The sequence below is a fragment of the Plodia interpunctella genome, chromosome 12 (assembly GCF_027563975.2).
Source record: "Plodia interpunctella isolate USDA-ARS_2022_Savannah chromosome 12, ilPloInte3.2, whole genome shotgun sequence".
Lineage (NCBI taxonomy): Eukaryota > Metazoa > Arthropoda > Insecta > Lepidoptera > Pyralidae > Plodia > Plodia interpunctella.
In genome coordinates this window covers 5,561,058-5,588,910 of record NC_071305.1, presented here as the reverse complement: position 1 = coordinate 5,588,910, position 27,853 = coordinate 5,561,058, and the positions used below count along the sequence as shown (strand labels likewise).

At 36.0% G+C, this 27,853-nt stretch overlaps 5 protein-coding genes across 18 annotated transcripts in view; 4 read left to right on the top strand and 1 right to left on the bottom strand.

Annotated features, from left to right (window-relative positions):
* Nucleotides 1–5,123, top strand: part of beta-Spec (beta Spectrin) — a 44,857-nt gene extending 39,734 nt beyond the window's left edge. For 6 of the 14 annotated variants that reach the window (XM_053752419.2, XM_053752413.2, XM_053752416.2 and 3 more), the window contains 6 exons: nt 23–169; nt 853–996; nt 1,891–1,984; nt 2,252–2,431; nt 2,968–3,210; nt 3,908–5,123. In XM_053752419.2, coding sequence (XP_053608394.1) covers nt 23–169; nt 853–996; nt 1,891–1,984; nt 2,252–2,431; nt 2,968–3,181 — 779 coding nt within the window. In that variant the 3' untranslated portion in view covers nt 3,182–3,210; nt 3,908–5,123. The remainder of the gene's footprint in view (nt 1–22; nt 170–852; nt 997–1,890; nt 1,985–2,251; nt 2,432–2,967; nt 3,211–3,907) is intronic. The other 8 variants (XM_064436275.1, XM_064436274.1, XM_064436273.1 and 5 more) reach the window with 4 other exon arrangements.
* Nucleotides 5,124–5,535: 412 nt separating this feature from the next.
* LOC128674473 (ovochymase-1-like) lies at nt 5,536–14,454 on the top strand. The gene is made up of 12 exons (XM_053752995.1): nt 5,536–5,767; nt 6,124–6,255; nt 6,766–6,919; nt 7,592–7,690; nt 8,706–8,842; nt 9,968–10,024; nt 10,222–10,338; nt 11,448–11,702; nt 11,944–12,217; nt 12,337–12,435; nt 13,229–13,425; nt 14,315–14,454. The coding sequence occupies exons 1-12, from the start codon at nt 5,630–5,632 to the stop codon at nt 14,417–14,419; spliced, it is 1,764 nt and encodes a 587-aa protein (XP_053608970.1). The 5' UTR covers nt 5,536–5,629; the 3' UTR covers nt 14,420–14,454.
* Nucleotides 14,455–15,381: 927 nt separating this feature from the next.
* On the top strand, nt 15,382–18,730 carry LOC128674311 (brachyurin-like). Its single transcript, XM_053752800.1, has 6 exons — nt 15,382–15,618; nt 15,881–16,154; nt 16,278–16,376; nt 16,713–16,909; nt 17,173–17,286; nt 18,632–18,730. The coding sequence occupies exons 1-5, from the start codon at nt 15,388–15,390 to the stop codon at nt 17,275–17,277; spliced, it is 906 nt and encodes a 301-aa protein (XP_053608775.1). The 5' UTR covers nt 15,382–15,387; the 3' UTR covers nt 17,278–17,286; nt 18,632–18,730.
* A 1,010-nt stretch (nt 18,731–19,740) lies between these two features.
* Nucleotides 19,741–22,954, top strand: LOC128674392 (brachyurin-like). Its single transcript, XM_053752887.2, has 5 exons — nt 19,741–19,990; nt 20,231–20,504; nt 20,944–21,042; nt 21,533–21,729; nt 22,798–22,954. Exons 1-5 carry the CDS (start codon nt 19,769–19,771, stop codon nt 22,900–22,902), a joined length of 897 nt encoding a protein of 298 aa, XP_053608862.1. The 5' UTR covers nt 19,741–19,768; the 3' UTR covers nt 22,903–22,954.
* Nucleotides 22,955–23,721: 767 nt separating this feature from the next.
* Unc-76 (Uncoordinated 76) overlaps nt 23,722–27,853 on the bottom strand; it is a 36,044-nt gene continuing 31,912 nt past the window's right edge. Inside the window, exons 5-7 of the mRNA XM_053752886.1 lie at nt 26,997–27,247; nt 26,629–26,704; nt 23,722–26,355 (exon numbers count right to left, since the gene is read on the bottom strand). Coding sequence (XP_053608861.1) covers nt 26,273–26,355; nt 26,629–26,704; nt 26,997–27,247 — 410 coding nt within the window. The 3' untranslated portion in view covers nt 23,722–26,272. The remainder of the gene's footprint in view (nt 26,356–26,628; nt 26,705–26,996; nt 27,248–27,853) is intronic.

Here is a 27,853-nt window from a genome sequence, read left to right as displayed (position 1 = left end):
GCACGTAGATGTACGCATGCAGAAAGCAGTAGACCCGCTGAGAGCGCGGGCCCAGCTTCGGCGCCCCTCGCGCCCGCGCCGGCGCTGCCATCCCCCGCACCCCCCGCCCACACCCCGCAATTACCCTCCACCTCGAAACAGACGCCGGTCAAACCCGCCCGGCTCTCCAGTGAGTATAGCACACTACTAACGGTTTGTATACAATGTGATTCCAATTACTTAGCCTAAATAGGTGGAGGATACTAAATAGAGATGAAAAGTGGAAAAATATTACCGAGTGGTGTAAGTAATATGAACTTTAAGTGTTGTTCAATAAGGTACATAATGGTAATGGTTCATATTTGAATAAGAGTACTGAATATGGGCTATTAGTGGTTCATATGTCAAAAGTACAACTAATATGAGAAAGGCATATATATGTTTGTAAATTATGGGTAATTTGGATCACCGCATCCCAGTATATAACTTTTTATGTATGGAATGGAATGTGTCTAGTAGATGTGTGTGTATGTAAGTTACGGTGCATGGTACCCTTTATTAACATCTGTGTTTTTGTTTTACGTTCAGTGTCGAAAGAGTATTCAAATTGAGCATGACGCTTCTGTTTTGCTGCGATGCAATTTTTGTTTTTTTATGTTGCTTTGATTATTTTGTTTTTTGTTTCTCCCTCTCCCACCATCATCATCCGATCCCTCTCGCACACTTTTGTATTAAACATAACTCTTCATATATTTCTTCTACATTCATTTTACGAAATTCATTCTCCTCTTTCGAATATATTTTTTTTATTATACCTTAACGCACGATCCTGTCCCTCCTTGCCCCCTACCACGATCCTTTCTCACGCAACAGCACCTGGGTCGAGCTCAACGCCTGCAACGCCGTCGAGTTCCGGTAAGGTGAAGTCGCGGTCGCGAAGCAAGTCGCCATTCCGAAGCTTCCGTTGGAAAACGGCGAAGAAACTACTCGCTGGCTCGCATCACAGCGACGATGAAGGTAACAATGGTAGTAGGCAAAGGGCGTAATTTTTACTCGTGGAATAAATAGGCGTTGATTTTATCTACCCCGTGGGAAAAGTTATGATACTGCTCTGTGTGACCATATAAATTGGTATTCGAGATTTTCAAATTTAAAATAATAACGATTCCTCTTGGCCTATGTTATCCAAAATCGTATGGTAATTGATTGATGCTGAATTGATTGATTGATGAATAGATGCTACTATTTATATATGTGTTATTGACTAGATTTTGATATCTTATTTAGCATTACGTACGAAATCACGTACTTATGAATATTTTTTGTACCTATCGCCCGAGTTGTCTACTACCAGCTAAGCTTTTAGTGTGCATATATTGTTCGCGCATGTTACATTTTATTTATGCGTGTGTTTCTGCAATAAATTGTGAAGATTAGCGTGGCTTTTATTACGTTTGCATTCGGACATGGCCGCAACACGTATCAAACCAATCATTTGTGATTATTATGTATTAGATGTTATAGGTTTTAATTTTATAGGTTTTTCAAGTTTTTCCATTTTCGTGTTACGTTACAAACTTGTATGGCTTCAAGTTTATTATAATTTTAAATTTTACTTCTAGTGTGTGATGAGCGAGCACGACTTGAATTGATTTTTTATAGCCTTTAGAAATTCTTGATAATACAGATTTATATTATTCCAGCCTTTAAATTTGTTTTTTAGCTCTAAATTCGAATTATAAATAGAGAAATGTAATGCCTTTTTTGTCGTAAAATAGATTTAAGTGCTGTTATTGTATATTTTTTAATTCACAATCTGAATGTGATTTCTTTTTGCCATTGTTTGAGAACCGTGGTATATCGTACGTGTTTATAATGGGCTTTGTGTAATAATAGTGATTGTCCCGACAGAGGGCGCTAGCCCGGCCAGCGAAGACGAAGGCGTGGAGGGCACGCTGGTGCGCAAACACGAGTGGGAGTCTGCCGCCAAGCGCGCTTCCAACAGGTATGTATTGTATTACGACGCCATTTCTCTAACAAAAGGTATGTAATTATTTTCTTTTGCAAATATAGCTAAGAACACTCCATTAAATTATCTTCTAAATAAAAAAAAAACCTTTTACATTACAATCCGTTTACAGCCGTTTGGCTGCTGCTGTCCGTGGCAACGGACTGACATACAGATACACAGACACGTTAAACTTATAATTCCCCTCCTGTAGTCGATGATTAAAAGACTCTATAAGCATAGTTTGTATAAAATCCACTTCAGATCCTGGGACAAAGTTTACGTGGTGGCTAAGGACGGGCGCATGTCGTTCTACAAGGACCAGAAGGCGTACAAAGCGGCGCCGGAGCAGCCCTGGCGCGGGGAGCCGCCGCTGGACCTCAACGGCGCCGTCGTCGAGGTCGCCGCCAACTACACTAAGAAGAAGCATGTCTTCAGACTCAGGTATCATTCAAAACATAGAAATTCTTTATTTTTTTCCACAGACTATGAGTGCTTAGGTATTATATAGATTATGGTGATGATTAGAGATACGAGATCAATCTAAGATTGTGATTATAAGTATTATGTTACTATTACATAATGCTTTTGGCGTTATAGTTGGCGTATAGTTCGCCTTTTGTATTTTACAAAAATTTGTTTTAAAATTTTAAATAATTAATTAATCCTTATTAAAAATACATCGATTAAGGCCATGAGTATAATAATAATCGTTAACGTTAAAGTGAATAAGCCAATCTCGTGTTTCGTTATCTAGTTAGACAAAGAAGTGAAAAACTAATGCTTTTGTGTATATATATATATTTTGTACAATAAATATTTTACAAACAACTATACAATCTAATTTGTTACATACCTAAAGTAGATTTTTGTAATACGTTAGTTTATAAGATAAAACTATTTTATATATTTCGATTTTATGTAGTTTGCGCCTGACCTTCTGTATTGAAACTGCATAACTACAAAACGCATATTTGTAGACTGGGCAGCGGCGCGGAGTGGCTGCTGCAGGCGCACGACGAGACGGAGATGTCGTGGTGGCTGGACGCACTGCGCGCGCGCGCGGCCGCGCCTGCGCCGCGCTCGCACACGCTGCCCGCGCCTGCGCCCGCGCAGACCGAGCCCAAGCGACGCTCCTTCTTCACGCTCAAGAAGAAGTCAGTCTCGCCATTTACCTTCCTATTCGCACCGTAGATTGCTGCATGACAAGTGACGCATGCCACGTGTGTATACCACCTGTCCCGGGTTTTGAGGCGGACGAATATTACTTCCAGTCAATTCTTTATTCGCATACAATAGGGTACACAATGCGTACTATTATGATATATCAATGTTTAGACGTAAGGTTCTCGCGAAGCGGGGAAAACATTGAATTGGTCATGCAAAAACCTAAGACTATTTGGTTAAATTGAGTAAAATGTTTATACCTCTATATCAAGATTATATCAACATTACAAATATGTAATATCCATGTCATATAATTGTCAAGAATAAGCTAATCTTCCTCCGTCTCGTATGTGTGTGTGTGTGTGTATGTAATATATGTTTGTTCTTCATGAAAACATCTACATTATGCCATTGATTAAATTCATGAATGATGTTAATGTTTGATCGACAAACAATTTAAAAATCCTCCATTTCATACATAACATATTTCGTGCTATGCAATTATTTCATTACTAACTATATGTAGTAAATAAAATATCAATAGTTATGCCACTAACTACTTATTAATTTGCATGTCTTGAAAATGCATATCAACCAACTAAATTTTAAAACTTAACTTTGCGTTATAATTTGTTTGTAGTTTGAAATAAATTAGTAAACCATTATGTAAAAATTACTAACCCTGTTTTGTTGTCACTAAAATTGCTCAACACGATTATAAACATATCTATAACATATTTTTTCAATTTGCAGCTAAACAACACCCAGCGTGGTCGCCGTCATGATTCCTCATTAGGTCGCGCGTCCCGCCGGACGCCGCATATTTCTCACGATGCTTGCTTCAGTAAGCTTTGCCAATGAAGAAATTGTGTCGATCGCGCCACTACGACTGTCAAATAAATGTTATTATTATTTTGTTGCGTACAAATACGTTATTTAAGACTGTAATTGAGTGTTTGATTCGCCTTCGTATTTATAGCTCGGTGCTCGTACCGACGTGATTCGAGTATGCATGATCCCACCCCCCGAATGTGTATTGTTGAAACGATTAATATTATTATTATAAATGATGAAATACATATTATTAAATTACATAAATGCGACGCTATTTATGAATAGATGGTTTTAGTGTTTAAATTCAGATTGAGAATATATATATATATTTTAATTATTTATATATATATATAAAATGGAGATAGTGTAATGTACATTCAGTTGAACTAGAAATGTATGTCGTTCGATTAAATAATTCAAAAAAATTCTAGATAAATTATATTGACCAAACATATACCAATCAACGGAATTTATCGCATTTGATATCTAAAGTTAGCTAGGTGGATGGATTGTAACCGCATTTACTTCAATAGAGCAACCCAGTGATTGAGGTTTTACTATCGGACGCCGGACTCGATCAGAATACAATATTATAACGTAAGCTAAACGTACTAGGTTTAATTTCCTTTAAATAAAGTGTCTTCTATCCGACACTTCGGCGTTGCTGTTTGCTACGACCGCATTTAACGTATTCAATTCAGAATTCCTTCTTAGACGTAATTATAAGACGTAGTGGTAGCGTAGAGCGCGGGCAGCAAAGTCGAAGTGTTATATACTTGTAAGTATGCTTGATCGCCTCATAAGTGCTTCTAAAGTAATGTGTCTTTTAAAATTATAATTTTAGTGATTACTTTAACTGCCAACGTTTTCACAAACTGTTTATTTGTATAAGCGATTTGTCTAAAACTCACTTTTAAATATTACGATCACACATTTTTAGTTCTGTTTACATCTTATGATATAATTATGTACCTATACATGGCGTGTTGTAACCGGGCAGTGCTGGCTGATCAATTAGACCCAGACTGTATTGCTGTGTTATCGTACGCAATATTGCATGTAAACCTATGTTTAAATATTTTATTTTAAATTTTACTTTTTGAGGAAAATATAATAAAGATGTTTTCAAATAATATTCTGTTGTATTTTTTGTATTCTCTCAAAATATTTGTTTTTACCGTGTAGTAACACGGTTCAGCGATTATGGTAGTTGCGATATGGCGTTAACCCATGTCTGGTTCAGACTCTTCGGAGTTTTAAGTAGATTAAACTCATTTTTATATCTACATTGTTTTTTATAGGATATTGAATTTGTCTTGCATCTTTAAAAATTGATTGTAGATTTCCTTACATTTCCGGGGAAGAGTCTGTCAACTTATATCTTAAATCAACATTCCATAAGATATCGTCTTGAACGATATGTCCTGGTTGATTTGTCAGTATCGGAGATAACTGATAACGTCGTATCTAACTGATGAGATAAACTTGCATTTTCTCAGGCTTTCTTCTAGTTGTTAATTTTTTTTTGTACCAGCTTCATATACATTAAACATATTATAATACAAGTACATTAAAATTTACAAAGTATTACATTTAATTGTAAGGGAATAAATCTCAATTTTATCATAAATTTGAGTGAACATGTTAGGTAGAGTAGTATTTGTGCTATTGCCATTGTTGAGCGCTACTCAACTGTGTAAAGATGGATCGTGTCGGAACGGAGGGGGTGCGAGGATCATCGGGGGAGAGATTACTGAGCAGAATTCTAGGCCTTTTCAGGTAAGTATATTATAATTCAATAGCAATTTAGCTCCGCTCTTGTGGAAGATCTAGACAAAAAGTAGCATGTCATGTACTTTAAAGTGTATAGCTATTCCAAATGTACCATTCGAAATCCGTCCGACAGAACATATGAGTAGCTACTTTCGAATTTATAATAGGTACATATTTTATGTATTGTATACTATTATTAAAAGAACGTTTGTATGTTTGAGGCGGGTAAACTCGGAAACTATATCCCGAACTGTTTAGCAACATCTAGTTTATAATTTATAATTATGCACGTTGAGGTGCTTTCAAATGTGTTGAACTTAGTATAACGCCTCATAAGATATGTAAATTCATGGTATTCTTAGGTAGCGTTATATTTACGAGTGGGCACGACCGGCGAGATAGGGTTCTGTGGCGGAGCCCTAGTGCACCCTGAGTGGGTGCTGACTGCCGCTCACTGCTGCTTCCACGGCAGTCAGCTTGTCGACAATGTGCAGGTTCGTACTCTGACAACTGGTTTAAAAACTGATTGCTATGGAATGGAAGGCGTTGGGGGAAATCTTTGCCCAGCATGGGTCTGTTTAGGTCTGAGATATATACCTAATAAGCACATGGTATAATGATAGTGCCCGGATCACTAGATGACGCTGGACAAAACTCATTCCAGCCGATCTATGAGGACGTTTATGTGTAACAGTAGACTTCTTGTGGCAGAGGGTCATATCTAGAATAGTTGTGTGGTTCCCTTGAATATAACCTCACTATATTCTCCCGTAGATGTCGTACGAGACTCATAGGCATCGAAGGATTCCCTTAACGTAAGGTTTCCCTTAACGTAGTACCAAACCATAGTCAAATAATAATGAAGATTAATACAAGGGGATGCCGACGTCCGTGCGACGTCAACAAAGGAAGAAATCAGGAAAACGCACATACGAGAGAAAGATTTAAAATACTTATCTAAAATTGTAGTGAATTACATGAATTAGTGAAACGTCTTTTGTCAGGCGATTCTCGGCGCTCACTCGCTGTACGACCGCTACGAGAACGGGCGGCGCATTGTGAATGTGGACGAAGTGGTGATCCACTCGGGCTTCGACCCTGACTCCTTCGCGCACGACCTGGCGCTGCTGAGACTCGCCAACACTATGCAGCTTACGGGTTTGTAATTTTTTTCCGCATTGTTATGTGCCAGTTTTAAATGATATTAATTAATAGGGCAATAAAGTATTTTTTTATTGGGAATACATGAAGATAAGAGTAAGGAAAGAGGTAGTAATAAATATATAGACCAACTCAATGCCCCACACTAAGCAGTAAGTTTGTATAGCGTGTTTGATGGAGACAAACTTGTAAATTGACACAACACACCAATGGAAAGAACCGCAGATAAACATCTGTGATTACAAGTAGAAATATTTACCCGCCCTGGGTATCGAATCTAAGATACGGGTGAGGTTACCACTAAGGCACGTATGTCGTCAGATCTCTCACCGTCTCCGGTACTGGGGCACTGGCCTATATCGATAAGGAGGACGGGCCATCACCCAACACCTATGGTGGGAGTGGTGGGACACACTACAAAACAGTCTACTGAAGGGACATCGCATATATCTAATCGAAAAATCAGCGTCTACTATCTAAAATTGTGTCAAAGTATCCATACATCCGTACTAATATTTATGACCAAAGTGTTGTCAGTCACGAAATTTAGTTTAGTATAAAAATAGGGATAAAAGTTTGTTTGACAAATTTCTCTCGATACATTTTGCAGCAAGCGGAGCCGCGGAGCCGCTACTCAGAATATAATTAAGTAATGTTGTTGAATTTCAGAGACAATAGATGTAATCCGCCTGCCCTATTTGAGTATATCGTCCTTCAACTTTGCTGGGCAAGGGGGTACGGCGTCGGGGTGGGGCATTGCGGCTGAAGGTATACTATATGTGTACGATAGGGAATTTTAATTTAGATAAGAGCTAAATCAAAGTTTCCTTTACACGCTTTTGTAGTTATTTATCAAACAGAATGTGTAATCATCAATACATATAATAAAACAGTAGAAAAAAAATCCTGTACATTGAATAAATTTACATAAAAATAAAATTAGGCGATAGAGTCATAGCAACAGAGAAGTAAGAATTCGAAAAAAAAATTCTGTCTGTCTGTCTGTCTGTTTGTACTTACACTCTAATCTTCGGAACTACTGGATGAATTTGTATTAATAGAGGATATAATCCTCTTTTTTTGTTATATAGCTATTAAGCCTGGGCAACATATAGGGTATAAATTATTTTGAAAACTAGGATGGAGAACAATGATGGTGCAGCTAAACTATAGGGAATATAGAAATGACGACTTAACAAAAATTGTTCAGTCTGATGAGAATTTTCTGTTGAGATATTAAAATTGAAGATCTGGAACACCTGATGTAGACCTATGATGGTACAGCTAAACTATAGGAAATATAGAAATGTTGCCTTAACAGCAGTTGTTGAGTCTGATGAGCATTTTCTGTTGAGGTATAAAAATCGAAGATCTGGAACACCTGAAGAAAAGTCATAATAGTTCAGCTAAACTATATAAAGTATACTTTTTCACTCTGATTAACATCTTCTGTGTGTATTGGGTATCGTTACATTTGTCTGTATAATTACATTTCTCTAATAGTTTTGACTCCTTACCAAAAATTGTTCGGCCACGCGAACGAAGTCGCAGGCATCAGCTAGTTAATAATAAATGCATATGGATTGAGTTAGCCCCAAAATACATTTAAATAAGCCCCAAAATAAGTTTAAATAAAGCCGTCTATTGTACCTTTCTAGTCGGTCTATTAGTTTTTGGTTTTTTTTTCTTAGGTACTTACTAATATTTAATCAATAAAAAAATAACAATTACCGAACTGATGGGTTTAATATAATATGTTTACTTACTTATCATTCCCCGCCAGGTGTTACCTTCGTGTCTCCGACTCTTCGCGAAAAGCTGATGACAGTAATGACAGACCCCCTCTGTAACTCCTCCTACTTCAACCTCCTCCCTGACACCATCGTGTGTGGCTTCAGCATCACTAGTGGTACTTGCAAGGTAAATCCTACAGCATTATTTATCATATGTGATACTACAATACTAGACACGCCACGGAACCAATTACTTTGGAGGTATCCTAGTGTTTGAAGCATGTTTGAACACTGTTTTTCATTTGTAACTATCAATAGTGTTACAGAAATTAACTGTAACATTTTCATGTGTTCAAATAAGTAAACATATTTGTATACAAATTCCTATTGAATAAAAAATTTAAAATTTTTTACACTTTAAAAACACAGGTATAAAACAACCAAATAAGTGTTACAGAAATAATTCTTTAACAGATAGATTTTACACTTATTCTTATGCTTATTCCGTGGACCCTGTGTCACCAAAGAAACCGGGAAAGCGCTCAGATGTGAGGGAGATATTACACTTATGTTGCCGGAACTCCGCTTCAATAGCAATTTCAATTTAAAAAGCCACCTATGTGCTATTCCAATGTATCTACCCGTTTACCAAATTTCATCCATCACAGATTTTACGTGATCAAGTAACAATTATAAACAATGTCGTCACAATTTACTACACGGATTTTGGTGGCCACCATTTTCTGTTTAATAAAACTCCTAATACTTTCTGATTAATCTTTTATTTACTATATTTTATTGGCATTAAATTTAATAATCGTTTATGTTATTAATAACAACTGTGTCATATCCAATTCTGGAGCTGTCTACTAATTAAGCGATAAATTAAATGCTAAACATATTATCTTTTTTATATTTATAATCCAATTATTGAGTTACTGATGCGCAAATTGAAACGGCTATTTGTATGTGTATTTTATTGAAGCGAATTATATGATTATAACATGTTTCGTATATGCAATACACGTAGCTGTTTAATTTAATTACAAAGACACGCAAGAAGCGTCATTGAAATTTATAATTGAATATGAAATTTTATTGTTGGTGCATGAATATCTGGACGAAATAGGTAGCCACCAAATTTGTTGTTATGGTTTTCCTAATCCTAATCCCTAACTAATATTATAAATGCGAAAATATTTTTTTTATTTGTTACCACTTCAAACTTAGTCTACTACCCATAGATATGCCTGAAATTTATGGAAATTGGTGTAATTAGATACCTATTTTTAAATATTGTGTTTTGTTTCAGGGTGACAATGGCGGACCATTCACAATTTTATTCAATTCTACAGAAGAAACTTTATTGGTAAGATTATTTTATTGTAATAAATTTGAATACTTAAGTATATGATATTTTTTCGCAGAATACGGAAATCAAAAGAAGAATTTTCATGGCTAATAAGTGCTTCTTCGGGCTCGAAAAATTAACGAAAAATTTATTATGTCCATAAAATATTCTAATTGTTTTCTCTCCACAAACTCAGAACCTATTACAATTCCCAGATTGGAATAGCATCGTTCGTGAGTTCAGACGGCTGCAACGACGACCTGCCATCGGTGTTTACCAGGGTGCAGCGGTACATGACCTGGATCAGTGACGTCACAGGAATCGTGCTGGACTGATTTGTGATTAAACTTTTGGGAAAAAATTGCTTTTAATTATTTTTTTATAGATGCTTTTACGTAATGTTTGTTTTAAAGGGAAGCCCAAGAAAGCTTGATTTCGAGCAAGTTCAATTATTTTGTATCCATGGACGTATAAAAAAAAGATCTTTTTTTATACGTCCATGTTTGTTTGTATTTATTAATAGTGCCACAGTATCGGGTCAAGTCATACTGAATTAAGTAGTAATTACCTACGTATACTTTTTGATACGGAAAATTTATATGGGTAATAGTCTAACCCACACTAGAAATCCAATCAATCAATTTATAATCCGGACAAGATTAAATTGATTAGATTTCCTATTTCTAAGTATAAATGAGCTTTGAAGAACGTTAAAAAATAATTATATCTACTATCTACCTATAAATGTTTCACATTTTATGACTGTAAATTCAACTGTAAAGTAGAAAATAGAAATAAAAGAAAGAAGAAAAAAAGAAAACAAATAAACATGACGAGAGTTTTAAATTAAATTACAAAAGTAAACTACTTAATAGATAAATTATGATAATCGTGACTTCTAAATCAGAACATTGTGTTTATGTCGTTTAGGATACGAGTATCTTATCTATAACAATATATCTAACTAAACGGCAATCATTTTTAAGATCTTTTTCGAACTAGGGTTCCTTCAGAGAACTAATAAAATAATTAGGAACAAATAAACATGAAAGTTTGATTCAAATTCATTTGGGCACCTACTTTACAATGCTCTTTAATGTATTTCTGATCACCCAGTGTATTCGTTGTAAAAATAAGATATATAGTTACAAGTATCAATATTCTTATATAATAGAAACAAGTTTATTCGCTACTAAATTAGAAACAAAATAAATTGCAATATTTTCTTAAAAGTAATAAAATGATAAGCTAACTAGGTCTCTGCTCAGCATTTGCCTTAAAGTATGAACTTTCTGTCCTTATCAGGAACCCAAATAGTAAATGAATGGCTAATTACAACGTTACACGTTATAACGTATTTGTATATAAATATATCGATTTGATAATTTTTGATAAAACACATACTATATATAATACGCGACGACTGACCGGAAATACCTAAATTAAATTTGACAAAATGCGTGTCGTTTTTCTGCTGGGGTTGTTGGGTATAACCGCCGTTGTGAGCGGCAACCCCCTGGCCGAGCCTGGTGTGGGGGTGACTCTAGGATACCATGATAACGTGGGGATTCCTCTGGCGGCCCGGATCAAGGAGCAGGAAGACAAAATATTCCTCAATAACGTCCGTAGTCTGGACGCTCTGGACGAAAGGATTGTTGGGGGTGCCATCGCTCCTACAAATGCATATCCGTTCTTGGTTAGTGTTTAATCAAATTATTAAAGTTAATTGATATAAAAGTCGTTGGTCGGACATATAAGAGAGCAGCACAGGCCAGATGGGTATAGGAAGAAAAACGTTCAGATACTGAAATGAAAATGACACGAAACTAGTTTCGTGGCAGATTATATCGTCATCAAAATTTGACTTTATTAATTATTAAAGAAGAGAGTATCTATGTACAATCTAACGTGTTAAAACTGATTTGTTTAACTTTCAGGCTGGTCTGATCATCAGTTTCGTGAACGTAGCCGGTCAGTCCGCGTGCGGTTCCTCCGTACTGTCCGCCAGCCGGCTGGTGACGGCCGCGCACTGCTGGTTCGACGGCACCCGGCAAGCCAGCCACTACACCGTGGTGTTCGGTTCCCAGTTCCTGTTCTACGGCGGCACGCGGGTCGTCACTTCCACTGTCGTCATGCACCCGCAGTGGACGCCTTCCACCCTGCACAATGATATCGCTATCATCTACCTCCCGACGCCTGTACAATTCACTGGTAATGCGATAAGTACTCGTGAAATACTTAGAATTGTCCATTCAAATTTAGAAGCTAGGTACACCTAACTCTGATCTAACATCGTAATGCGGAATGATATAAATCTCTTATGTTTACAGTGAGCATCCAACCTATTTCCTTGCCAACATGGGACATGTTGAACGACCAATTCGCGGGTCAATGGGCCATCGCCGCGGGTTACGGACTAACTAGTGACCGTAAGTGCTCTTTCCCTTGCAATCCTTACTTTTCCCTTTATCTACTTTAAATACCCTTTCATCTCCTTGCAATCCTTTATATACTGAGCAATGCTCTGACAACTAATAATGACGAAGATCGTGCGGAGTGGAGAAGAAAAAGTAGGAAAGCGAGTAAAGGAAAAAAGGAAACCGGAAATACAATTCAACTTTCGATCGACAATATTCATCAACATATTCATCGACAATATATATATATATATATATATATATTGTCGATATACATCTTACGTCATTGACGAATATATATATATATATATATATATATTGTCGATGAATATGTTGATGAATATTGTCGATCGAGAGTTGAATTGTATTTCCGGTGTCATATTCCGTCATTGACGAATATATATATATATATATATATATATATATATATATATATATATATATATATATATGTGTATATATATAGCGTATATATATATATGTATATATATAGCGTATATATATATATATGTATATATATAGCGTTCTGTAATAATATACTAATTGTGGCCATATCAATTTGGACAGAGTATAGAAGAAGCGAGTGAGATTAGTCAGGATCGTGGCAAGGAGAAATCTCTCTAGTCTCTGCTTAGGTACCCCCATGGGGTAGGCGTGACAGTTTTATGTATAAAACAGCGAGTTATTTATATCATTACTAACGCTTTAGAAGTCTGCTGCAGACCTAATGTTAAGAAAAATTTTGACGTTAATAAGTTATGTGAATGAAGAATTTTGAATTTGTAATTTGAACAATGAATTCCAGAGGAGAGCAGCATCTCGCTGGACGCCAGCATCAGACACGTGAGCCTGCAGGTGATCACCGTGGCGCAGTGCCAGCGGGTGTACGGGTTATACGCCCAGGCCAGCACCATCTGCACCAACGGCGCTGGCGGCGTGGGCATCTGCAGCGGCGACTCCGGCGGCCCGCTACTGGTCAACAGGAACGGGATCAACTACTTGGTATGGATGGATCTATTACTAGTTTAATCTGAACGTATTTTTCACCTGTGAAAGCAGGATTTGATATATGTTGGAATATAGGATGCATTTGCGAAGGAAAGCACCGTGAGCTAAACACTGGTTTACTGGTTAGGTTACTGGTCTACACAAATTTAGTTCACTAACATGTATACCACTATTTGCCACTAGATGCTAGGTCTGGAATGCTAGGTCGTGAAAGTCATGGTCGAAATATGCGTTTAAGCATCTAGAATAAAATTTGATATCAGATGCAATAACCCACTCGATAAGATATAATGTATATGTCTCAATATCTACCGTGGGCATAGTGCGGGTTAGCATTTCACTTCTCACCATCGAATCGATTCGAAATGAGATACAGCGAACCAATCACATTGCGCCATTGTGATGCAAAGACAACCACACTGCAATGTCTTTGGTTCGCTGCGTCACACGTCGAATCGATTGGATGGTGAGAAAATGCAAACCTGCACTTCACCCTTATGATTTTTACATTTCGTGTGGTCGCTATGATTGAATTATTCTTTTTTTTTTACGAAACAGAATCCAACTGGGTGGTTTTTGGAGCGTTTCGAACGCGGCGGGGCCGCGCTGTAATTACAATCATTGAAATTTTAACAAAGACAAGAATTAGTTTTTCGATCTTACTTTAAAATAATTAATCTGTACTGCGTATTTTCAATTTTATGATGATATGAATGATTAATTTTGGAAATAATTTCATCCTCATGAAAATTGACGGATCGTAATGACAGCGCGGCAACAGCGGTCAAAAAAGGCAAATAAAATTTTTAAAACTATGTAATTAATTATTCGACATTGTAACTGAAATTTTACGTTGTTTAATAAAATATCCATTCAATTTCAGGTCGGTGTGAGCTCGTTCGCGGCCAGCAAAGCTTGCCAGCAGGGACACCCCTCCGGCTTCGCCAGGGTCACCAGCTTCTACAACTTCATCATGCAGCACATGTGAACACACTTGGAAAATGCTAAACTAAAAGCCATGACCATTGGAACACGGATGAAGTAGATTTTTGTGAAAAAATCTTGTACTGTTTCGTTGAAGATTTACGATTTGAATATGGCTAAGAATCAAAAGTATCTAAGGACTAATTTTGGCATTTTTACTTAACCTTACGATCGATATCCTACAATATGTAATGAATTGTGTTTATGAAATGAATAAATGTTAAATTTAGATAATTTTAGCCTTTGATATGGCGAATATGGCGATATAGGTACTCCACCGCTTAGCCACGAGAGCAATCATAGAAATAGCATTCCCTAGGAGGGTTGACTTCAGACAGGCCGCGGCCGATTATAAAACGTTAGTCGAATTTTTAAATATTTCAGGTTTATTTTACACTGAGCCTATACTTCGCGGCCTCATCGCCTTAAATGCTACCCAACACGTTAACATGAGAGTTATTATGTTTGAACGGGAGCCTTTAACTATATGCATAAGTACCAAATTTCATCAAAATCGGTCCAGCGGTTTAGCCGTGAACAGATAGACAGGCAGACAGACAAACTTTCGCATTTATAATATTAGTATGGATTGCTCAGGCTAGTTGTACAACAAAAAATATTCATCTAAATCCGTCCAGTAGTTCCGATGATTAGCGTTTACATTTTTTTATCAAAATTCTCTAAATTATTTTTCTGGAAATATTATGTACAGACAATTTATTGCTGTATTATACGTATTGATTTTATAACAAAAATGGGCCCATTAATTTCACTATCTAGTTACAAACAAGATATATATACCGGAAAAGGAAATCTTATAATTATGAATGAAAAAAAAATCAGGGAAAACCATAGATTATTAATTACCAAAATACATCAATGTATTATCTAGATGATAAATGTTGATAAACATCTGTATATATAATGTTAGACAATTACCGAGAGAAATTAAACAAAAAAGAATCATAAAAAATGCGCGTCGTATTTCTGCTAGGATTCTTGGCTATAGCTGCTCTTGTGGGCGGTACCCCTCTAGCAGACCCGGGTGTGGAAGTTAGTCTAGGATATCATGACAAGGTCGGGATTCCGCTGGCAGCCAGGATTAAGGATCAAGAAGACAAGTTAGTCCTCAACAGCGCACGTGCTTACGACGGAAGGATCATCGGCGGTGCTGTTGCTCCTACTAACGCTTATCCTTTCTTGGTAAGTCCAAACACCTTTTGCTGTTTACAATACTCTTTATTTCTAAAATAAATAATAATATGTCAAATTAGGGACTGGCCCGGATTTGCACGATGTCTATAAACTTTCGGGAATAAATGTAATACTTGTGGTATGTGGTATGCTTGTGCCTACAAAAAGTTATTCCTAGGTAAATTTTAGTCACACAAATTTTTATTACTAGTTATATGGATCTTTGACATCTGAAACGAATTTATTTTTTTTTACTAATATTGCTTTTCAGGCTGGTCTGATCATCAGTTTCGTGAACATAGCCGGTCAGTCTGCGTGTGGGTCCTCCGTGTTGTCCGCCAGCCGACTGGTGACGGCCGCGCACTGCTGGTTCGACGGCACCCGGCAAGCCAGCCACTACACCGTGGTGTTCGGCTCCCAGTTCCTGTTCTACGGCGGCACGCGGGTCGTCACTTCCACTGTCGTCATGCACCCGCAGTGGACGCCTTCCACCCTGCACAATGATATTGCTATCATCTACCTCCCGACGCCTGTACAATTCACTGGTAATGCGATAAGTACTCGTGAAATACTTAGAATTGTCCATTTAAATATTAGAAGTTAGGTACACCTAATTCTGATCTAACATCGTAATGCGGACTGTTATCAATCTCTTATAATGTTTCCAGCGAACATCCAACCTATTTTCTTGCCAACGTGGGACATGTTGAACGACCAATTCGCGGGTCAGTGGGCCATAACCGCGGGGTACGGAATAACTAGTGACCGTAAGTACTTTATTTAAGCTGTAACATATTAACCCATTTTCTATAATAATGTTAATTGTGGCCAAATTAAATTTGAACTGTGTATAGAAGAAGCGTTGTCGAGCGAAGAAGATTTGTCTGGATCGTGGCTAGTGGAAATCTCTCTAGTCTCTGCTTAGGTACCCCCCATGGGAATAGTATTAGGTATTTATAAAGCCAGTTATTTATATCAATAATAACGTTTTCGAAGACGGCTGCAGACCTAATTTTAAGATTTTTTTGACCTTAATAAGTTATGAGTAACCTCCTAAGTTCAATGTAGATTTTTGAATTTGTAATTTGAACAACGAATTCCAGAGGAGAGCAGCATCTCGTTGGACGCCAGCATTAGACACGTGAGTCTGCAGGTGATCAGCGTGGCGCAGTGCCAGCGGGTGTACGGGATCTACGCCCAGGCCAGCACCATCTGCACCAACGGCGCTGGCGGCGTGGGGATCTGCGGCGGGGACTCCGGAGGCCCGCTGCTCGTCAACAGGAACGGAATCAATTATTTGGTATGGAGCTAAATATAAATTTCGAGTTGTGGTGCCGCGAAGTCAGCGTAAGAAAAATAACATTAAGTTTTATAGTTTCGACTGCCTGTCCGACGTCCACAACCATACCAATACAACCGGCCGCCTGTTTGACATCAATCTTCTTCTTGAGAGTGTTGTTTATATTACTGCTGCTGAAACGCGCCCTACTAAAATGTTATACTTAATTTCGAGTTTTTTAAAATATGGAGTATATTATAAACACCCTTCAAATTTGTTAAAAGGTCGGTGTGAGCTCGTTCGCGGCCAAAAATGCTTGCCAGCAGGGACACCCCTCCGGCTTCGCCAGGGTCACCAGCTTCTACAACTTCATCATGCAGCATATGTGATGAACTCATGTAAGTTCAGTTGCATACCAGGAGTCGTTGATACCGACCTGTCTAGAAGTAGTAGTGTGAGTCCGAGTCTGGAAGCAGACTGGAGGCAGCGACTCTCCATCTCATTTCGGCCGCAGAGGATAGGAGAGCGGCGATCCGCAATATCCGCACTCCTCTTCCCCTGCGGCCCAACCGACACCATGTTCCGCGCCATGGCCGCACCCGCTTGCGGAGGATAGGGAGAGCGGCGCACCGCAATATCGACACTGCACCTCCCCTGCGACCCCTACCACGGCTGTGAGAATAGAGGGCTTAGCCCCCTTCTCTCACAGTCACTGAGCCATCTCTCTTGGAGACGGCTCCCCGACCGGCCCAAGGTTCACCGCAATGACCCAAATCGCGGTTACTGAGCCCCCCCATAGCGACAAGATGGGAACCCTTTGGGGGGGAGTTGATTAATTACATCTAAGTTATCTTGGATTGGACCTAGGTGCAGCCGGTAACATATGTTTGAACCTAAACAGGTCTAAACATTGTTACCGGCATACTAGTTGCTCTTCGGGGTTTAACTGTAACATATAATAAAACAATAGAAAAAAAAATCCTGTACATTGAATAATCAATACATATAATAAAACAGTTGAAAAAAAATCCTGTACATTGAATAAATTTACATAAAAATAAAATTAGGCGATAGAGTCATGGCAACAGAGTAAGAATTTGAAAAAAAATCTATATGTTTGTCTGTATGTCTGTCTGTTTGTATCTTAGTACACGCTAATCTTCGGAAATACTGGACGGATTTGAATGAAACTTTTTTTGTTATATAGCTATTAAGCCTGGGCAACATATAGGGTATAAATGATTTTGTAAACTGGAACACCTGATGAAGAATAATGATGGTACAGGTAAACTATAGGAAATATTGAAATGACGCCTTAACAAAAGTTATTCAGCCTATGAGAATTTTCTGTTGTGCTATAAAAATTAAAGATTAGGAACACCTGATGTAGACCCATGATGCAGTTAAACTATAGGAAATATCGAAATGACGCCCTAACAAAAGTTGTTCAGTCTGATGAGCATTTTCTGTTGAGGTATAAACATCGAAGATCTGGAACACCTGAAGAAGAGTCATAATAGTTCAGCTAAACTATATAAAGTATACTTTTTCACTCTGATTAACATCTTCTGTGTGTATTGGGTATCGTTACATTTGTCTGTACAATTAAATATCACTAATAATTTTAACTCCTTACCAAAAATTTGTTAGGCCACGCGAACGAAGTCGCGGGCGTCAGCTAGTACTTAAATATAAAACTTCTATGTACTTGGTACTTAGGTATGTAATGTATGTTTTTTTCAGGTCGATCTACAGCAGAGAAATCAGACAGAAAATCTATGAAGCTGTTTAAATTGAAAAAAGTAAATTTAATTGATCCAATATACTTATATGAAAATATTTGACGAAAACTTTGTATTTTATTTTTTTTATCATGTTTTTCGCCACGTTTCGATTCAAGGCTCAACTTTTTTTGTATATACACGCGTACGTGTACGTAAGGTACACGCTTTGAAAATAGATCAAACACTAAATAAATTCACAGAAAGCGGATTAGGTACATTAAGTCGGATTTAGGATTAATTTATTTGTTTGTATTTTCCCACAATTTCACATGTCGTGGTATTTTGCAAGATAAATACCTTATCTTGCTTGTAATGACGTAAAACTAATTTAGCGATTAATATACTAACGATTTACATTATCTCTAACTTTCATGCAACTAATCTTATCTTATAGGCCTACGGTACGGCCTGCCAATGAATAGATTTTATTAAAACTACCTCTCGATTATACTTTCATCATGTGACTTGAACAAAAAAGAATAATATTTTCCCTCTTAATTTACCTAAACCTTATTTTGTATCATAATGTATAATTAATTCATATACTCTTTAATTCTATATAATTTAAAAATGCACATTTTATCGTTGTTTTAACAAATTTACCTATGCATTATGAATAACGACCACGAATAATTATATAGTTAATACTTAATCCTTCATATACATGAAAGATGCAATATAACGTCACAAAATAATAGTAATGTAATGATTATAATAATCATTATTTAATAATTAGTTATCGGTGTAAGTACGCATGTGTGTAGCTACAATAATTAGTTGACCTATAATTTGAATTTTAACTGAATATTTGCTAGCTGAAAGACTGATTAAGTTCATTAAAAAAACCCAGGTAACTCATAGTCATAAAACCAAATAAAGAATCATAAGCTTTTATTTATCAGTTGTAGGTCTGAATAAAACAAGACGCGAGTAATTGTCCAATATCTTTTTTTAATAAAATATGATTTTATTTTTATTACATTATCTAAATGATAATAAGATAATAGGCAAGACCGATTTAATTCATCGATAATATAAATGTTATATAAAGCTAATGTCGACTACAGATTAATAAATCGGAATAAAACTTTACAATATGCGCGCTGTGATTTTCCTGGGTTTCGTGGCCTTGGTAGTTGGTAACCCTTTAGTGGAACCTGAAGGTCTACTTGGCTACCATGAGAAGATTGGAATTCCTCTGGCGTCGAGCATCAAGGCGACAGAAGACAAGATCTTTGCTGGGAAAACCGAGGAAGAAATCCAATCTGGGAGGATTGTTGGAGGCGGTATAGCGCCGACCAATGCTTACCCGTATTTGGTAAGCTTATTTTTTCTGTTTTGTTTTTGTCCGAGGTGTTTGCTTTTTTGCGGTGCAATAATGAAATTAGTTAGATAAATTGGTCTCACAATTAAGGACTTTAGAATTAAGGACTAGGAATTAGAATGAGAAAAAATAACAAAGCATGTGCGGAAATATTTGGAGATTGTAACGTATAAATTTTTGAAATACCTATCAATGCAAATATATTTGAATAAATAAGATGTGGTACGTTTTCAGGCTGGTCTGTTAATCAGCTTCGTCAACATTGCTGGCCAGTCGGCCTGTGGCTCCTCCCTACTCTCTGCGACTCGGCTGGTCACGGCTGCGCATTGTTGGTTCGACGGCGTCAACCAGGCCAGCTCCTACACCGTGGTGCTCGGCTCCCAGTTCCTGTTCTATGGCGGCACTCGTATCATTACTTCCACCGTTATCACGCACCCTCAATGGACGCCGTCAACTCTTCATAACGATGTCGCTGTTATCTACCTGCCTACTAGTGTTCCCTTCTCAGGTAATAAGTTGATAATTTCGTAAACATTACTAAGTTTTCTCTGCAAAATTAGTGTCAACCAGGCTATTTTCTACACTGTGACCGACTGATAGAAACCCTCAAAACTTCAACTCATCACAATTATAACGCTGTCATCTGCCTACCTATTAGTGTCTCAGCTAAATTACTGTGGAAATCACTAGCAATAAATGTGTAGTATATTATGAAATGTAGATAAATAGAGCAGTCAAATTAACGAATCAACTCAACAGCAAATCAACAAATACATTGTCGCTCTTATTGTGAAAAAAAAAGCTCAAAATGAATAGATAGATTTGTTTGCAGATCACATAAACAAAAACGATATGGAACAAAAAATATAAAATAGATGTGAGACGATCTCGTATCTTATGTAAAAGTGACGCCAAAGAAGTATTAAGATCACGTCTTATATTTCCAGCAAGCATACTGCCCGTGTCCCTGCCTCCTGCTAACTTGATCAACGAGCAGTTCGCTGGAGAGTGGGCGATCGCAGCCGGCTACGGCTTGACCAGCGACCGTGAGTCTTTATTTGTAACCCAATAAAGGATTTTCGACATTTTACGTCCTTGACCGCATAACACATGCGGGACACAAATATACGTACTATGCTTTATTATCGCGCTCCGCTTTACATCTCTCTAAAATTCCACCTTTTTCTTCTTCTTTTTTCCCTCTTAATTTCTTATGAATGAATAATTTATTGCTGTAGGTAAACATGCAAAGATGTCACAATGTTATGGAAACATGTTTAGTCAATGTATTGACATGCGATATACTTACATAGCTTTTGTTTTTTGGAAGCCCGCCAGCTAACTTCTCACTAAATTCAATTTCACTAAACTTCAATTATTAATTAAACCCCAATTTCAAGTCATGTACGTACATTGTACGTTCACCTAATTGTGTATAGTATTTTTTTGTACACTGCAGCTGTAAGTATATTCATATGTAGCACATTTTTAAGTAAATAAATAAAATAATACTTAATAAATGCATGTTCGTTACAGAGGAAAGTGGCATATCCCTGAACGCAGTAGTGAGCCACGTGAACCTGCAAGTGATCACCGTGGCGCAGTGCCAGGCCATCTTCGGTTTCTACGCGCAGGCCAGCACGATCTGCACCAACGGCGCCGGCGGCGTCGGCATCTGTCGAGGGGACTCGGGTGGGCCTCTCGTCGTCAACAGGAGTGGACAGACTTACCTGGTAATATTTGACTTTTTAGGGTTCCGTAATCCTCAGACAATCTGTCAGTTTCATGTCCGTCTCTCCGTACATCCGCGGTCTAGCTCAAAAACTATTAGTACAAGAATGATGTAAGTTTGTATGGGTATACACATTAATCACGCCGTGAAAGTGGTCAAATAAAATCTTCAAAAATACCCACAGTTTTAGGGTCCCCTACACAATGAATGATTTTTTATCCTTCTTAAATTGTGGGGTGTTGTCGGATAGGTCTTAGGGGAATTCATAGAAATTCAAACGTTAAGGCATTAGCACTCATATATAACGAAATTAGGACAAAAACTATCACACCTCTAAGATGGCTAAGTAATAGTGGACCAACTATATTCTACTAAGTATACAATTTCGAACAAATACATGGAAAATATGTATACCTACTTCTCATTATCCATAAATTATCAAAGTTTAAATTAAACTTTTATTAACAAATAATAATTATGTTTGGTTGTTCCCTACACGCACTTGTCATTTATATAATTCGAGGAAAATCATATTTTCTAATACGCTTTAAAAGGAGTGGACAGATTTACTTGGTAATTCATTTTTTTAAGTGTCAAGGAAAAATATATTTATTTAGGTACATATACAGTTGGAAGAGAATTACGAAAATGTCGAGAAATTTCAAGAACCGAATTAGATTGAAAATGATCTTCTTTTCAAGATGGTCTTTTATTTAGATTAAAAATTGTTTAAAATAAATTTGTCGCAATTTTAATTGGGCTCTTTGATAAAATTAAAAAGCTGCAATGATATGGTCTGCCCAAAAGGAAGAAAGAGCAATAGGTATCAATAAATCGTCGTTTGATTTTGCTTCGTGCCTGGTCTCTCAGTTGTGTTGAAGGTATTAAAGTATCCCTAGTGTTATGCCTTAGGGCTTGAACAATGTGTAGGTAAAGCATCTTTATGATTACTTATGTTAACCCGGGTAACCATAGTTTACGTGATCTCTGGAACAGCTATTCAGTATTTTTTATTTTATTATTTTCTATTATTATTTGGATATTAGTGTCATCATGTCTCTTGTTTCAGGTCGGCGTGAGCTCGTTCGTGGCGGCGGCCGGCTGCCAACTAGGCTTCCCCTCAGCCTTCGCCAGGATCACCAGTTTCCAGAGCTTCATTCAACAGCATATGTAACGTAACTATTTTTAATAAACCTGTACATATAGTTAATAAATTATTTACTATAGTCTCATTATTTCAATTAAAGAAAATGTTTGGGTTAGTTTGCTACTAATTTTTATACTGAAAAACTGGCATTTAAATGACTGATTTTAGTGGTACCTCAACGGCTGGTACTTAACCCTATTTAAGTACCAGCCGTTGAGGTACCACTAAAAACATTAATAGTAGATTAGTAGCCAAGGGCTGTAAGGCATCAATTGCCCGAGACATTTAAGCGCACGAGCCCAGCGAGGGCGTCTATAGTTCGAGGGTGCAATTGATGCTTACACCCGAGCTAACTACTCTGCTTTACATCTCGATTGTGAGGTAAAAAACCCGGCATTACAAGAATAAAAGTTTTATATTCCTGCCTTTTTTTCATTAAAAAGAACCAAGTAAATTTTTTTTCAAGAACGAAATTGAGCTTCACCGTTCGATATTTAAAATTGATGACTATTATACTCATACGAAGACAAGGCTGAATAGCGAAGCGACCTCTTTGGTCATTGGCTGAATGTCTATTGCCAGTATGATGGTTAGATGTAGGTACGCGAACTTTTTGAAAGAGTGGAGTGTTTTTTTTAATTCCCTACCGCCCTAGGGCTTTTCTAGATACATTATTACCCTAGAGGGCTAAGTGGTCACCTACAAGCCCCATTTGTAATAAGGACCTACTTACCGAATATAAGAGATGTAAAAGTAACTTTATATGCTATTGAATATTTTACAAAGGATAAGATGCCTAAAAAAGTCAAACTAGTTTGTGTAACGCTGAGAGACAAAAAATACAAGTTTCATTCAAGCTCCTTTATTTCAACCAGGTACCATTCTCCCACAAACAATGGCATCGTCACAAATATACACTTTGCCACAACCACCACAGATTCAGACAATGTTTTGGATCTAATACATATCATGACAAATTATCATAATCGTTTAAGCGGTTCGCACGTGACAACGATTGTATCTTGATAATATATCGCTCGATCACTATACTATCATTTATAGAAGTTTATAAATATACTTTTAGGTATTACTTTCATTGATAGTTTTGCAAGCTATGTTCATGATAAAATATGTTTTTGACCTTGTGTCGTGCTTTATTTGTTGCACGATGTTACTTACCATTGGCAAAAACACAAGTAGATTTATCATACACAATAGTTAAAGAGATCGCCGGTATTTAATAACTATTGGCTCGTTATGCACTGACGACATAATTATCTTTTATTACACAAAATATATACAACATCTACACAAAAGTGACAACAAACATCTCGATTCAAACCCACTACACATAACCCGATTTTATTTCTTTATTTATTATTATTTTTTTTTATTCTCTTAAACATAGGTAAATGAAATCGCATACTTTTATTGAGCCTAGAAACAAAAAATAAATTATAGTAAAATTAAAAAGTATACAAAAAATACTGAAATATCGTTTAAATTATGAAAAACATCAACAACCTAATTTATATATATTTGGTGATTTAGTTTGAGTAATCGTGAGATATGTAGTGGGTTGTCTGGTACCTCTCCGATTCATTCCAATTTATTTATTATACATTTTTGCACAAATATGTGTTCTCTATATCTTTACGTGCAGAAGCATCCACATTATTTGTAAACAATAGTCACAGTTCTCGTGAACAACAAACAATTTTACAATACAATGCATTTGTCGTGAGTAATTTTTTTTTATTATTCTCCATAAAGTTAACAAATTATGACTAAGACATGTTGAGACTAGATATATAACTTAACATTTAAAACGCTATTACCTGAATATAGTTAAATAGACACTATCTATTTGACATTAAAAAGATACTATTGTTCATTATACATTTTCGGCAGTGGAAAACATAAAACACAATGTGATCTACTTTACTATTGATAACGATTAGTGCAATCGAAACAATTCGTTAGATTTCCTCTGATGACTATAAAAATAAAAGGATTAGGATAAATAATTATAAAAGCTTGAAAGTAATATAAAATAAATATATTTTTACTCCTAATTTAATCTTTTATTTATTATTCAAAAATTTTATATTAAAATACAAATCTAATGTCTATTTCTACATTGGATTTGTACTTTTTTTGTTATAGAAATATATAATTTTAGAAGGCTTGACAATTCAATTTTAATTCAGTTCAGAATCTAACGAATAGAGTCAATTTCGAACTAATCTTATATTATAATTGAATACAGCTGGTTTTATTCAGGAAATTTCAGGGACTACATTCGATTATTCTATTATAATGTAAAATAAGGAGTGAAGTTTCTTAAATCATTGAAGAAAATATGTATTTACGATTATTTTCGCAAACAAAATAGTTTTATTCAATGACACGAGTGGCTTAAAAAAATTCGATGTTCAAAATAATTAATTATTGATCACAAAAAATAATCATTTTCTACAAATCTATAAGCGGATATTACATTATTATAAAATATTTACAAGCCTCTATAGGCAGTGTTGTTAAACCATTAGTATTAAAACTAATATTATTAGATATAAATTTCGAAGAACAATTCCATTTTCAATTATGTTCATTTTTTAAAATAACATTTACATTAGTGTCACATTCACATTCTGCCAGAAACAATTGATCTAAAAATTCAAATCACAATAAAAAAGAATCTTTTGTAAGCCATAAAAATTTTAAAGGTAAATGGATGTTTAATTAATTATAATTAATAAAAAAAAATTAACATGTATAAATCTTAAGGAAGCATTAATTAACCAACTACCGTATGATATCACAGTTCATTTATGCAAATAAAGTAATACGTAGATAAATAAACATTTACTTTTTGTTATACCAAAATTAATTATGGCAATGCCGACTTAACATTTCAACATCTTTATTGAAGTAAATTTTTAAAATTTCAAGCAACTTTAAAATTATTTTATTATAATGAACGTGATTTTTAATTCATGAATATTTTGATGAACACTAAAATAAGCTCTGGTTCCATATAACGTATTTTTTTATTTTCGTTCCATTATGACACCTGTATTTTAATAATTTTCCTATTAGGTTCTATTTATCTTTTTCCTGTAATTTATAAGCCATTTACATAGATGATATAGAATATACATATAAACCTAAATATTTAATAGAAGAAAATTTTGTTTCCCCTTTTTCTGTTTAAACATATTTAACGTTTCATGGAGCCACAGCTTAACTTAAACTAAATTTAAACGTGAATAGAGCTATTCAAATTTAGTTTCTTCTTGTATGAAAATAACGAAAATCGTGAGGATGCGAAGTATCGTGCAATGTTGAAATGTTTTAATTCGAGTAGTGTAAATTAGCTAAGACTTAAATATATTTACGTTGGACACAGGACTTTGAGGATGTAGTCTGTTAGTAGCGTGGGGACTGTCGGACTGTCTTCGTTTATCGCCTTCAGAACTGAAAGAAAAAATAATAAAACAATAAGAAAAAAAATATATTTTGAATTAATTTTTTGTCCATTTGGAGCTATAGTGTATATACCTAGTAAAGTTGCCATGATAGTTAGTTTAGACTCAATTGAATATATCTTTTTAAAAAATAATTAATGTGAAGACGGCAAATTATTTCTAAAACTGGCAAATGATTTCAGGTAGATTTATCTGTTTGACTACAAGTGATAATCAGAAAGTGGTGAAGCTGTACTCGTAAGAAATATTTAGGTATGCTTACTTTTTATAAGAACTTGTAGAGACTGATTATCTGGAGGCCCGTTGTCCAAGTGGAATGGTATTACTGTTGTCAAGTACTGAAATAAAAAAAAACCATTATTAACTAGTTGAGAAATAATGGAGAACCAACATTAGCAATATAAAGCAGTAAGAAATATAATAACATTGAAGATAAATATTAGGACCCAAACTCTTTAAATTTGATTTGGTGAGATTTACAGATTCTGATCCGTTTGCTTCTTTTTAATATGACACGGCAAGCAAGAGTGAGATGGAAGCATTCTTCTGCTCTTTCTCGGATTATCCAGGATTTATAAATGACTAGGTATAACAATGATATTCAAACATGATAAGACTAATAGACAGTACCTTAGGCTCGGAGCTCCCCAAGTTTGGCGACCGCGGGGGGCCGGGCCGCTTCTTCTTCTCAATGTGGTACTGCCGCCGCTTGTTCTGCACGGCCAGCAAGAGCGAGATGAAGGTATTCTTCTGCTCTTTTTCGTACTCGAGTTCGTCGCGCAGCGCTAGCTCCGCGATCAGCGTCTCCGAGAACTCACGAATCAGGACTTCGAGTTCGAGGAAGATCTCGTTGAGTTGAGACAGAGATAGTTGACGGAGTTCTGGGAAAAATTATTGATACCTATTAAAAACTCTTGAAATATTTCTTCCAATATGTTTTGTTGATGTAATTACGCATTTTAATATACGTTTATATTACATAAATCTCAAAAGAAGATGAGAAATAATTCCTTGTTATTTTCTTGTCTTATACCATACTGTACAGTCATTTTGCAAATCGAAATATCCGCAAATTTAACTATAAGTACGTAAGTACTTTTGTTCCGTATTGATGATAAGCGACGCCTAACAAGTACCTAAGGCTTAAGTTTCGCACAAACGTTTGATATAATATATAGTATAGCAACAAGAGCAAAGGTATAGAAAAATAGAAAAGCGATTGTTTGACAAGTCATAAATGAAATTGTTATTCGAATAGGTATTTTTTCACTTGTTCAATACTATAATTATATTACATCAGACATTTGTGCGTAACTTAAGCCTTACTTGCTAGGCGTCGCTTATCTTCAAGACTTACATATAAATATTATGCGTGTGTTTAGGTATCTATGCAAAATTACTGTACAGGGTAAGGACAAGTAAGATTACAAGGCGATCATTATAATTTCTGATAAATATGGAATTAAATGAAAAGTATAACTGAAAAA

Bases quoted from the DNA above. Each gene is read 5' to 3' on its own strand.
- LOC128674311 (XM_053752800.1), top strand. From the start codon at position 15,388: ATGCGCGTCGTATTTCTGCTAGGATTCTTGGCTATAGCTGCTCTTGTG. The intron at 15,619-15,880 runs GTAAGTCCAAAC...ATTGCTTTTCAG, and splicing joins CTAACGCTTATCCTTTCTTG to GCTGGTCTGATCATCAGTTT. The intron at 16,910-17,172 runs GTATGGAGCTAA...ATTTGTTAAAAG, and splicing joins GGAACGGAATCAATTATTTG to GTCGGTGTGAGCTCGTTCGC.
- LOC128674473 (XM_053752995.1), top strand. From the start codon at position 5,630: ATGTTAGGTAGAGTAGTATTTGTGCTATTGCCATTGTTGAGCGCTACT. The intron at 5,768-6,123 runs GTAAGTATATTA...TGGTATTCTTAG, and splicing joins AGAATTCTAGGCCTTTTCAG to GTAGCGTTATATTTACGAGT. The intron at 10,339-11,447 runs TGATTTGTGATT...GGAAATACCTAA, and splicing joins TCACAGGAATCGTGCTGGAC to ATTAAATTTGACAAAATGCG.
- LOC128674392 (XM_053752887.2), top strand. From the start codon at position 19,769: ATGCGCGCTGTGATTTTCCTGGGTTTCGTGGCCTTGGTAGTTGGTAAC. The intron at 19,991-20,230 runs GTAAGCTTATTT...GTACGTTTTCAG, and splicing joins CCAATGCTTACCCGTATTTG to GCTGGTCTGTTAATCAGCTT. The intron at 21,043-21,532 runs GTGAGTCTTTAT...TGTTCGTTACAG, and splicing joins CTACGGCTTGACCAGCGACC to AGGAAAGTGGCATATCCCTG.